The sequence below is a fragment of the Ostrinia furnacalis genome, unplaced genomic scaffold, assembly GCF_004193835.3.
Source record: "Ostrinia furnacalis isolate ACB-3 unplaced genomic scaffold, ASM419383v2 OfSCF2912, whole genome shotgun sequence".
Lineage (NCBI taxonomy): Eukaryota > Metazoa > Arthropoda > Insecta > Lepidoptera > Crambidae > Ostrinia > Ostrinia furnacalis.
This window is the reverse complement of record NW_021133151.1, coordinates 402,175-414,836: the sequence shown is the minus strand read 5'-3', so window position 1 is coordinate 414,836 and position 12,662 is coordinate 402,175. Positions and strand designations below refer to the sequence as shown.

General features: G+C 36.3%; 2 protein-coding genes across 2 annotated transcripts; both read right to left on the bottom strand.

Moving 5' to 3' along the window:
* Positions 1 to 109: 109 nt before the first annotated feature.
* On the bottom strand, positions 110 to 2,730 carry sage (salivary gland-expressed bHLH). The gene is made up of 4 exons (XM_028310123.1): positions 2,074 to 2,730; positions 1,480 to 1,653; positions 979 to 1,111; positions 110 to 504 (listed from the first exon to the last, which is right to left on the bottom strand). Exons 1-4 carry the CDS (start codon positions 2,348 to 2,350, stop codon positions 387 to 389), a joined length of 702 nt encoding a protein of 233 aa, XP_028165924.1. The 5' UTR covers positions 2,351 to 2,730; the 3' UTR covers positions 110 to 386.
* Positions 2,731 to 4,786: 2,056 nt separating this feature from the next.
* On the bottom strand, positions 4,787 to 10,215 carry LOC114356765 (tryptophan--tRNA ligase, cytoplasmic-like). Its single transcript, XM_028310120.1, has 9 exons — positions 10,065 to 10,215; positions 9,650 to 9,764; positions 9,446 to 9,514; positions 9,057 to 9,216; positions 8,414 to 8,596; positions 7,920 to 8,097; positions 7,313 to 7,519; positions 6,311 to 6,442; positions 4,787 to 5,888 (listed from the first exon to the last, which is right to left on the bottom strand). The coding sequence occupies exons 2-9, from the start codon at positions 9,759 to 9,761 to the stop codon at positions 5,727 to 5,729; spliced, it is 1,203 nt and encodes a 400-aa protein (XP_028165921.1). The 5' UTR covers positions 9,762 to 9,764; positions 10,065 to 10,215; the 3' UTR covers positions 4,787 to 5,726.
* Between the last annotated feature and the right edge of the window lie 2,447 nt (positions 10,216 to 12,662).

Here is a 12,662-nt window from a genome sequence, read left to right as displayed (position 1 = left end):
AAACTATAACATACTTTTCTCTTTCGTTTCTAAATAAAATTAAAATAAGGACGGAATAAAATACCTTACGTGTCAAACTTAAATTTCAGTAGGTAATAGCATTATGCACACATTAAATTACTATAAGCCTTATTTTGTACCTAGGTAAAAATATGTGAAAAGAGCACGTATCGAAATAATAATGTAGGGTAATTATTAAAATAACTTTGGATCGTTAAAATGTACCAATAACATTAGTCTTCAAAACGATGAAATCGTCTACCAGTCCCAGAATCCAGAAACTTAATTTATATTCGAAGATATTACTTTCAAATTTTAATTGTACATAAAAACTGGGGCTAGGACATTAATAAATTTATCTGGGTTTATAATCAGGGAGAAATCGGTCAGAATCTTTGCTGTCTCCGCCTCAGGTCGGTGACTTGGACGTCGAAGAAGGTCGGGTCTTCAGGCGAGCCTCCAGCCAGCATGCACTCCAGCTGTCTGATGTACAGGATCGCTATCCTGGAAGAAGCAGAATAACTAAAAAGTGGTTGGAAATAGTTTCCACATCAGAAAATGGACGTGACTTTAAAGTTGCTAAATGGAATAGAAAAATAACGAAGCCAGAGGGTTAAACTACTACTACATCTCTTCATCATCATCATCGGCTACTGAAGGTTATAGCTAATTATGAAACGCCACAGCGAAAACATTTTGGTCATCGATCCACCGGACCCTACCACTAACATTTATGACTAACCCACGTAAAAAAGACAGCTATTTTAATAGAGAACAGAGACCATACTCATCTCTCCTTTCCACCTCTGTTGTAAACTTCTAAATTTCTAATCTATAATGGCCACAAAAGTCCTATCCAATGAAAAACATTGAGTAAGTTGGGATAACTGTCTTGGAAGCTGCGCTGAATCTCATCATCATCAGGAGCTAGTGGCTAACTAATAGGACCTTTAAATCATATAAAATGAATGTAAGTACCTCAAGCACTCTATCTTGGAGTATTTCTTCTTGGAGGGCTTGGTCACCGGCAGCTTGGACCGCAACAGGTCGAATGCTCGGTTCATGTCGCGCATGCGCGTTCGCTCGCGATCACACGCAGTCTTCTTGTATTCTGTAACGGACAAGTCTCCTGAAAGGTCACCTAGTTAAAGGATACCCTTGAATTTGAACTTTAGATCCTATAACCAGATCAAGGAAAACAAAAAGGTGATAATCACTTTGCAGATATTCTTTGATTGCATGGGATATCTCTAGTTTTAGTTAAACGGCGTCGCCAGAAAATTTATCTATTTTTTCAGCTAGACACGTTACGGTTTTTCAGGCTAAGGCGAATTAAACCAGAGGCATATTATTAGTTTTACTCCGATTACCTACATTGGACTTTCCACCCTCTGATTTTCAACGATTGTTAAGGCACCGCGTAAACTTTTCTAGATTTTTTTTCAGGTAATCATTGACCTAAATCTAGTTACTACGTACCTCTTTCCAGCTGTAAAGCTCGCTCCTTCCAATTCATTATGGCGTCCTGGTTGTGGTCTTCGTTGCCGTACTTGGTGGTCTCCTGCGACTCGTGGGAGAAGTCCAGAGAGGACTCCGAGTTAGCGGTCTCTTGGACTACTGTCTCTCTAAATTCTTGCTCGTAATATCTGGGACCTGTAAGTAATTTTTTTTCGTGGTAAACATTCTCGATCGTGCGAAGTTTTCACTTTAAGCAGTTTTCATGCTGACTGCAACTTTCATGTAACTAGGATCCACAGCATGATCGATAAGGTAGTAAGTAAATAAATTTAGAGTCAGTCCCGGGAGAAACTTAAGTCTTAGGACACACCCCAAAAATGATACTGTTGTGTATCTGTCGGTATTTTATGGACTCTACTTTAGAGAATGTTCTCTAGACTCTACCTAGAGCTTAATTATAAGCTGATTAGCTGATACAGCTCCAGGCTCTTCCTATACCTATACCTATCTTTTACTACTTACCTAAATAAAATAAACCAGGTAGAGTTTATAATCAACTGTACGGACTCGGAACCATTTTCTTAAGACAGTTCAAATTGCAAAAAATAATCTTACCTTCATGAGGAGCATGATCCAACTCATGCGGCCTAAAGTACGTGACTCTCCTGGGCTCATAATCTTCTAGCACGTACGACCTGTGATGCGAAGTTGTCTTGTCGTACTTCTTATGGGAAAACGTCAGCTCCTCCTTCGGTTTGTCATCTTGCCGTCCTATTTCTAGAATCACTCTATCATCTGTCTCCCTCTTTTCTTCTTCCTCCCCCTCTTTCACGATTGTATAGTTCGCGATTAGAGGAATGGGCGCTTCGTCGTCATAAGTTTGGCTGTACATTTCTATAAAATTGACTAACTTTCGTTCCGTTTCAAGTCCTATTGTCTGTAAGACCCGTAATACTAAGAAGACACTCTAATAAGAACGATCCTACACTAAAGAATTGATTCACGTCCGTAATAAGTTTTTGCAATTCGACAAATCAGTCTATAATTTCGAATAGGAACGAAGGTATTCGTCTCTTCATAATACGGGCCTAAAACAATACCTACTTTTGCACCCACAACGAAGTTCGATTCGCAGTTAAAACTGTGGTTTCAATATCTTTAGGTATCTCCCACTAACACACTCACAAACACACATTTTTTAAATTAACTTTTCGACTGTTTATAATGAAGCAGGTATCTCAAGGTGTCTCTAACTTGTGTTACTCCAACCTGCCTCGCGTAAGGACTGTGTCATCCACTTCTGTGAGCCATTGTCATGCATATTGGATCAAAGTTGCGACTCTTTTGTGTATTCAAGTGTTTTCCTACAATTTTTAGTCCGTAAGGGGGCCGGGTATTGTCTCCGAACTATTGTTTTGTGGGTGTTTGTTTTGGTGTTATAATGTTGTCTCTTTTTAAATATCGTCTACAGTTTATCGGCCATTTATGTAGAACTAGCTTTCCGCCCGCGGCTTCGCCCGCGTGGAATTTTGTCTGTCACAGAAAAACTTTATCGCGCGCGTCCCTGTTTCAAAAACCGGGATAAAAACTATCCTATGTTCTTTCCCGGGACTCAAACTATCTCTATGCCAAATTTCATCAAAATCGGTTGCGAGGTTGAAGCGGGAAAGCGTAACAGACAGACAGACAGACAGAGTTACTTTCGCATTTATAATATTAGTTGGGATGAAATTAACGAAGAACTTTGTTACATCTCAAATTCCAATAAGTTGTTGCTTTCTAGTAGAGTGACTATCCATTTAATTAATCCAATAAGTTGTAGCCCTATAAATCAAATAGATAAACACAAAATGTTCATTTTCAACCAATGAAATATAAAACCAGTGTCCATAAAAACAATAAACAGGTAGTTACAGTTTGCCAATAAGAAAAGGAAAGGAATTTGACTTATTATAAAATTAATCGACAGTGAATCAACTTTGGTTTCACAGACCTGATAAAAAATATGTGGCAGATAAAGTCACCAGTAATAAGCTAACTTCTTCAAGTATTTTTAGCAAATGACTAAAGAAAACACAAAATAGAAATCAAATACCAGATTTAATTCTTACAGTAAATCATTAACAAATACTGTTTTTTATGCTTTCAGCACAGCCATTTAATTTCATCATAAATAAGGCCATAGTCTTTAAATACAGGTTTACAACATAGGCAATATATTAATAGCATTTGACAAGGAATTATCTGAGTGATTTGACAAGTTTTAGAACTACTATTTGAATACAACTGTACATACGTTTGTGAATTAACATACTTTTTTATTAAATAATGTAACAAAAATGCAGAACCAAAAGCAGCATATTACAGTTTAAGCAATTTCCAAGATCACATAAATAAATAAAAATATTTCTAACTATACCTACTCACATCTTAGATATAATATACATATAATACCCTCATACAACAATTACCAACATTTCTTTACTTTAAAAAATATTATTTTGCTGACAATTCTTAAGTAGACTGAGAAAAGAATAATGTAAAAGCTATTCCAGGAATATAAAAATACTTTGTCGGTATACAACCAAAAGTTATGGGACCCTAAATATAAGAAAATAGTTTATTTTGGACATTTTTGGTATTTCGAAACGTACACAGTAATTAAAATTGCTTTAGAACACAACATTTTGTATACAGTTTGGAAACGTTAAGCGACTAACCACGAATATCTTGTATAGTTTCTAATATTATGTGGTTTTACTAAATGTATGGATGCTGGAAACATTTAAGTTAATAGACAGTTTGACATAATTCGAAACCACAACTTTTTAAGACCCTTCATTCTGGTCTTAAAAACTTAATTAATTTTAAATTACCTGTAAATTACGATTTATTTTTCGCATTGTAATTGAAAAAAGTAGTTTAATTGAGTTGATAAAATAGTGACGTCACTTGCTTGTAGTACCATACAAAATATATGGGAGTTTCGTTTTGACAGTTTTAAAAAGTACGTCAATTGATTGGTGGTGTCAACATGTCTATTCTGTAACCTATTATTGGTACCGTTGGATAGAGCTAGTGAAGCACTTTCAGGATCAGTAACCAGCTTTTCGATAATCTTGTATAGTTTAGAAATAATCGAATGAGATCACTTATCGTTTCCACCCTGTATAAACTTATTTGCTTGTCACGGCATCTCATAATACATAATATCTCTTCTTACTTGACATTACACGGACCAATTTGCAAACATTTGTCTAGCTCATCTCAGATCCAGGATTCCTGTACAAGCGAAAGAGCGCTTAGCAAAATAAATATTTAATCTTAGTTTTTAATTTGAATTATCCCCGATCGGGCAGATAAAATTTATCGATTTGCGAATCATTCTGGTCTAATGTTATCTTGAGTAGGCGCACACCGTTGATTTTTCGTCGGCCGATAGTTTAGTCGGGCAGTTGATCAGTATGGGCATGTATGGGAGCGCGCACACTACGCCGATTCGATTTGGCCGATTCTTCATACAATTTAAAATCGGGCACAACTATCGGCCAACTAAAAATCAACAGTGTGCGCCTACTCTAAATTATAGCTAATGATAATGTTGTTCTGAATGTAAGTACGATTATTAAATAAAAATAAATAGAGATACAACAGAATTAATGTTACTTTACCTGTTATCTAATCATTCTGAAACATTTTAAATGCGAAAGTTCCTTTAAAAATTGGAATCATTTTAAAAATGCTTTGTTGACTGTATTTTAATTAAGTTTTTTCTCCTAACATTGCCATAAATGTATATTAATAACATTTAAAATGGATATAAATACTTCTCTTATTTATAAATATGCTGATGAGATACTGTACAAACATTAGACGTAAGCGCAACTGTGAAATTGAAAAATTTTAAACACCTAGCTAACTATAAAGAATAATAAATAAGAAATGTCTGTTTTTCGTGCATTCGTTTATAAAATATTTTGACATATCCACGCACTGAGAGATGTAACTATTACTAATGCATAGGAATTCAAATTTGCATACAAAATTAAACAAATCCTAAGGCTACGGTCTCCTATTAAACGCTATACGCGGCGTAAGTCAACGTCAAACGTTCCTATCGACGTCCATACGCCGACGTTGACGTCTGAAAAAGATCACAGAACATTTCTATAGTGACGCGGCCTATGACGTTTATAGAAGACCACAGCCTTACATATCCTTTTGAAGGTCAACAAATCCAAATTAAAATAAACTCTAACCGCATACGCCTAAAGCTCAATTTGCCGAATCTCGAAGTACCGCTGCATAACCTCGTCTGTTACGAGTGCGCGCCTCGCTTGGTACTCTTGGACGTAGGGTGAGATGGTATCTATTGCTATCTTCTTTAATTCCCCGGTTAACATCTCGCCGCTTTCGTAGGCCTTCTTTATCTGTGGAAGGAGAGATATAGGGTGTTTTATAAATAGACGATATTATACAAAAAAATTATGCACTCTACTGGTGAATTTCGATACAGAGAAGAAGTTTCTTGAAGAAGGACTAGACTACTTTTTGTAGCAATGAAAATGAAGAGAGGATGGTTATTTGGATCGATGGAAAGACAAGTATGTGATGTGTGGTGGTGTGGTGTACCATCGAAAGAAAACATACCAATGCATGCGTCCCATGCACTTAAGGCGTATCACGAATGTAAAAATCTATCCAGAAGCTATCACTAGGAATTCCTGGACATTTATGCATTTTCACAACACTGTCTTTTAGTGGGACATGTATGTGTGTGGACATGTAGACTTTTTGTGAGGTCAAAACGGACATAGTCGAGGAGAGAAGCTAGTAGTTGAAATAAACTTACCTCAGACAACCGCTCGTCGTCTTCCATGAAGAAGGTAAGGTATTTGAAGGAGATATCGATGCTAGTGTTGCCACCCTTTTGTCGATGTTCCTCTACCGTGGCCTGCCCGCCAGAGAACGCGTATTTGTTGATCTGTGGAAAGACGTTGAAGGATTATACGTCGTGTGCTACTTATAATAAAAATCGATAGACGATGATAGATAAATCGGAGACTAAAACCTTTGTATGTATACTCCCTAAATTGTCTCACAGGTTTTATATGGCAAAGGGAAGCTATGACATCACGTTTTCGGCACCTAACTTTTTGGTACTCTTAGCAGTGTGGTTCCGGCAGAGTATAATCCTATTCAAAACCATTCCCACCCTTCCCTTTAATGTCATAACGGACATAGGTTTCGAACTCCTCCTATGTTCTTCTGATTAATTTCGTTGCGGGTCCAATGACAGTTTAACTTTCCCCCGAGACAAACTTGACCTTCATTGGTTGGGTTTTTGTGACGGTCAAGTTGTAGATCCTGGCTACACAGGAGTTGCAGTGGTGGGAACGAGAGGAATAGTCCCGTATAACGGACATAGGTCTCCCCAAACCAATTCGCCTAATTTGTTTTAAACTCACCTTATTCTTCATCTGTTTGGGCGTGTCGTTCAAGAATATCGACGCGTTGGGATCGCTGGCCGACATCTTGTGCTGTGCGCCTTGTAAAGCCGCTAAGAAGGTGGAGTGTAGTAGCGCCGATTTAGACAACTACTACTTAGAGATGTCGATCAATAGCTAAACTATATCGATATAATTCCCTTACTTATCTTACCTTATTTTTTATCTGTTTGGGCGTGTCGTTCAAGAATATCGACGCGTTGGGGTCACTGGCCGACATCTTGTGCTGTGCGCCTTGTAACGCCGGCAGGAAGGTAGATTATAGTAGCGCCGGCTTAGGCAACTACTACTTAGAGATGTCGCTAAATAGCTTAACGATATCGATATAATTCCTTTACTTATCTTACCTTATTCTTAATCTGTTTGGGCGTGTCGTTCAAGAATATCGACGCGTTGGGATCGCTAGCCGACATCTTGTGTTGTGCGCCTTGTAAAGCCGGTAAGAAGGTGGAGTGTAGTAGCGCCGGTTTGGGAAGCTTGAGGCGCGGCGCGACATCGCGCGTCATACGAAAGTACGGGTCTTGGTCGATGGCGCATGGGATGAGGCAGGGGAACTGAGAAAAATTGATATGATTATTTAAAAAGAAATACTCGTAATTTCTCCATCAGGGGACGTCATTTGACTGAAACGAACTAGTAATTTTTATTGCACAAATTACTAATGTTAGAGCCCTCATCGAGACGATTCTAACGAGTCCAAACGCGACATAGGTGTTGTAAATCATCATCAATGGATTGGGTAGCAGATGCAGGTAACACAATATTGCATTATTATGAGGTTGAAACATGAACACCTAAACTATTCGAGCTACGGGAACTAGTTCAAAATTAAGTTGCAAGTAAACAAATAAGTATACAGTTCCACTTGAATAAAAGTTTATAAAAATAGAATCAGGTGCATAATCCTCTTTTTATATCTACTTAATTTAATACATCTAGTTTTTATTAACGTACCACTTTATTCCCGAATATAAAAGGGAAGGTAGTGGAGAATGCGGGAGCAGCCTCTATCGAAGGGAAGGTGATCTTGCCAATGACGTCACTCTCTCCGAACCCGAAGATACCCTTCGCCTGGTTGAAGGTCACGCACTTCTGGATGCGGACCATGTTTTGGTAGAACGCTGGGCATTTCCTGGAAAGTTATTGGAGTTTTTGTATGAACTTTGTCACCGCGATTTAACTTGGTACAACGCCATCTGTTGACACTCGAGCCTAACTAGCTGGATAATTACTGCAGCGAACCCTTCATTTGCACAAAACGTAGAGCTTACGCTTGAATTTCAACAGATGGCGTAGTACCGACCGAGTTGACTCGCGGTTGCTGAATTTATACAAAAACAACAGACGCGTTAATATTTATTTAATTTTATTAATTCATTTAGTATTCTATAAATAATCAGTAGATTGCGAAAAGTGAAAGAAATGTTAGTAAAGTAAGTCTTTCTTACCCAATAAAGTCTAGATCGTTAAAAATAAATGTGTTTTTCAGGTCAAATCCGACTGCAATGATGTCTTTTGCGTTGTTGTACGCCATCTGGCGGGCGTCTTCTATCTTGATGTCTTTCCACATCGCCTTCTCATCATCCGTGAGTTGGATGATGAGTGGCACTTCGAAAACTTCTTGCAGCCATCTGGGAATAAATTAAAACATACACCTAATTAAAATGTACAGATGACAGCACTTTCTTAGACTATAATTTTTCTTGCTTAATCACTCTTATCACATCTTATCACATATAGATATCAGATGCTACCATGTTTGCCTAAATATGGTGGTCTGTATATTTTAGAAAAATATTAACTAACAACTTGTTTAACATAGGGCCTTACACTAACACTGATATAACACTATTATAAACAGAATTTTGAAATGGAAAATATTACTACCTCATGTATACCTCACAATACATTAGTGAATAAATCATGTTTAAAAACCCTCTAAAATGCAAGCAGCACCAAATTATCAACACATCTTAAATTTTAAGTGACAAAATCCCATTAATCAGACCCTCAAAAAGATATATCAGAATCTGTAATAGGACAGATCATTTTTTTTTTTTAGACTTTAATTTTACTTATTACAGTACTTACTTTGTAAACATGAACGGGATCATGTGTCCGATGTGCATGCTCTCTGATGAAGGGCCTCTGCCAGTGTACAAGTAGAACTTCTTGCCCGACTCGTACAGGTTCAGGATCGTGTGGAAGTCTCGGTGAGAGAAGAATATGCCTCTCCTGAGGAAATGGTGGGCTAGAAATAATCATGAATTAGTTAATATTACCCTTTTCACAAAAAAAAACATTGCACAGCCTAATACATTTATTTAGGCAATAATGTAGCAACATATTCACAAGTATTAATAAAATTGTCATAATTGAGTCAATTTGAGTTTAAATTAAACAATTGATGACTGAATTATTACAGCTCTGAAATGAAGTTTTATCCAATTAGAATAAAGGATAATTTTATGTTTATGTACCTTTCTTTCCTGTAACTTTTTCAAAACGCTCAACCAACTCCTTGTCTATCTTTTGACTCCCAAATCTTTCTGTAAAAGAAATGTTAATGCTTTTAGTTATAGTATGTCCTTAAAGTCTATTATTGCTTATACTCATTGTATATTTAGAAAATTTTGAATACAGATTGAGTCACACGAGGACAAGAATGTTATTAAAGTACTTACTTATTAACTTGTCATAATCAATGCCTGTCTCTGACTTCCCCGCAACATTCCATGGGTCTACAATATCATCATCATCATTGATGGCTAGGTTATTAATTTGTTCCTCCGCCATTTCCTGAAAAAAAGGTGTTCCATGAAATCCTTAACATAAATTTGTTTACTTATTAAAAAGTCTTTAGGTATCCTTCTAATAACCAAAAATAGGTCTTTAAATTTTGATCTAAAGTTTCAGACTTTACAACCATGTTTTCCAACCAAAGCTGTATTTATGAACGACACACTATTGTTGATTCTACTCGGCTTTATAAATTTAAGTTTTTCTTATTAAACAATATTACTTTAAGCCTAAAATAATATAAATTCTTATAAACCAAGAGCTTTTACAGGTTAGGTTACATGTCCACGTAATACTAACCTTCCTTTAGCTTCTGCACAGGTGTCGTTGATAAGAAATTTCTAGCTTCAGCAATGTTCTTGCTTTTAATTTAGTTTTTACAGTAGCTGATGCAATTTTTTGCACAAAAATCGGATTAATCGATTCCAAACCATCCAACAAGCATTCACCTCGTGACAGTAATGACAGTGACATCAAGTGACATGTCATGGCAATCGAAAGAGATGTACGTTTATCGATTACAAATTTTGAATAAAGTTAATCGAAAAAATAACATAAAAAAACTATATTTATTTTTGCACAAACTGCACACTTCCCCTGAAAAAAAGTTTCGTTATACAGCTGCTTTATTTAAAATCTTGAATTACTTAAATATCTTTAGGATTTTGTTTATCATACAATACAAATAGTAGTAAAATTGGTGCCAAATAAACATTTTTTCTTTCTTTCTTTCTTACTTTCTTTCTAGTAAAAGTATTTTCTTATACATAAGCTTTCTTGCACAAAAACCCTTAGATAATGTGTTCGAATCGAATGTTCAAACTTATTCGAATAAAAAATAAAATGTATTAAGTAAGCAGAAAATAGGTAAATAAAAATGAGAGTTGAAGTCATTACACAAGCAAAGATTTATATTTGCTTAGTATACATAATACGCTTGCTACACTGATATATTTTGACTGATTTGTATGTTCTTTCAAATATTACATACTTCAACTTTTGCTGCGCGGCCAAAAAAGCGTCACAATATTTTTTTCTCGATTATCAGATAAGCTCATGGCTGTACATCCCTAGTAAGAATGTTGCCAACATTAATTTTTAAAAATCTATTACTTGCTTAGAGAAGTGAGACAAAAAATGCCTTTGTAAACATTGAGGCTGTTACAAAGCAAGAACTGAAACTAACTTACCTATTTTCTAAAAAAAACTTTAAATATCATATTATGACATTTAGTTTAACACTCGTTTCATAAAAAACAATGCTTTTCGCAGTGGCGGCGTAGCATAGGCTGGCACCCGGGGCGGCCCCCCCCCCGTCATCATAATATAAATTATAGCCTAAGGTACCCCAGAATGGCACCCCCCCTGTCATGTCATGACATCACGACCGTCCTTGTCATGCAGATGCGTCAGTGAGTACTAATCTGCGCGATTTTGTCACCCCCTGATGCTTGGCACCCGGGGCGGACCGCCCCCACCGCCCCCCCCTTACGCCGCTACTGGCTTTTCGCAGCTTTCCGTTATGATGTTATGTTGCTAGGAGTTTCTACCCAAATTAGAGAGTATTTCTACCAAAATGGTAGAAATATTTTAGTATGGGTGACCCATGGACGAAATGTCAAAAAATTGTCAATACGTTCGTAAATCACGGCACGGCACGGTTATCTTTTGCTGTGTTTTTAGAAATAGTCCGTAGGTAAACGCGCGTCTCTTTGTTTTTNACGAAGTCGCGGGCGGCCGCTAGTAGTAAGTATAAGATGCGGATTATTACACAGATTAAGATTTGATGATTAAGTCTCTTTGATAAACTGAAATACATCTTAATCGTAAATTCTGCGGCTAAAGGTCGTAGCAACAATACACGAGTTCATATAACCATTGTCAGTCAACTATGTATAGCGCTATAAAAATGTGAGAAAACCCACCACTGGAAAATCTAGCCCAGTTCTCTACATCTATGACTAATATTAATAAATGCGAAAGTAGCTCTGTTTGTCTTGCTTTCACGCCTAAACAACTGAAGCGATTTTGATTAAATTTCGCATAGAGATAGTTTGAGTCCCGGGAAAGGACATAGGACAGTTTTTATTCCGGTTTTTGAAACAGGAACGCGCGCGATAAAGTTTAGTGTTTCTGTGACAGACAAAATTCCATGCGGGCGAAGCCGCGGGCGGAAAGCTAGTTTTGAATAAAGTTAATCGAAAAAATAACAAAAAAAACTATATTTATTTTTGCACAAACTGCACACATCTCCTGAAAAAATGTTTCGTTATGCAGCTGCTTTATTTAAAATCTTGAATTACTTAAATATCTTTAGGATTTTGTTTATCATACAATACAAATAGTAGTAAAAGTATTTTTTTATACTTAAGCTTTCTTGCACAAAAACCCTTAGATAAATGTGTTCGAAACGAATGTTCAAACTTATTCGAATACAAAATAAAATGTATTAAGTAAGCAGAAAATAGGTAAATCAAAAATGAGAGTTGAAGTCATTACACAAACAAAGATTTATATTTGCTTAGTATACATAATACGCTACTTGCTACACTGATATATTTTGACTGATTTGTAATGTTCTTTCAAATATTACTTACTTACTTCAACTTTTGCTTCGCGGCCAAAAAAGCGTCACAATATTTTTTTCTCGATTAACAGATAAGCTCATGGCTGTACATCCCTAGTAAGAATGTTGCCAACATTAATTTTTAAAAATCTATTATTTGTCTAGAGAAGTTAGACAAAAAATGCCTTAGTAAAAATACAACTTATTTTCTAAAAAAAACTTTAAATATCATATTATGATGACATTTAAACACTCGTTTCATAAAAAGCATTGCTTTTCGCAGCTTTCCGTTATGATGTTGCTAGGAGTTTCTACCCAAATTAGAGAGTATT

Bases quoted from the DNA above. Each gene is read 5' to 3' on its own strand.
- sage (XM_028310123.1), bottom strand. From the start codon at position 2,350: ATGTACAGCCAAACTTATGACGACGAAGCGCCCATTCCTCTAATCGCG. The intron at 1,112-1,479 runs GTACGTAGTAAC...TGTCCGTTACAG, and splicing joins AGCTTTACAGCTGGAAAGAG to AATACAAGAAGACTGCGTGT. The intron at 505-978 runs GTACTTACATTC...TGCTTCTTCCAG, and splicing joins TCCAAGATAGAGTGCTTGAG to GATAGCGATCCTGTACATCA.
- LOC114356765 (XM_028310120.1), bottom strand. From the start codon at position 9,761: ATGGCGGAGGAACAAATTAATAACCTAGCCATCAATGATGATGATGAT. The intron at 9,217-9,445 runs GTACATAAACAT...GATTATTTCTAG, and splicing joins AAAAGTTACAGGAAAGAAAG to CCCACCATTTCCTCAGGAGA. The intron at 5,889-6,310 runs GTAAGTTTATTT...CTCCTTCCACAG, and splicing joins ACGACGAGCGGTTGTCTGAG to ATAAAGAAGGCCTACGAAAG.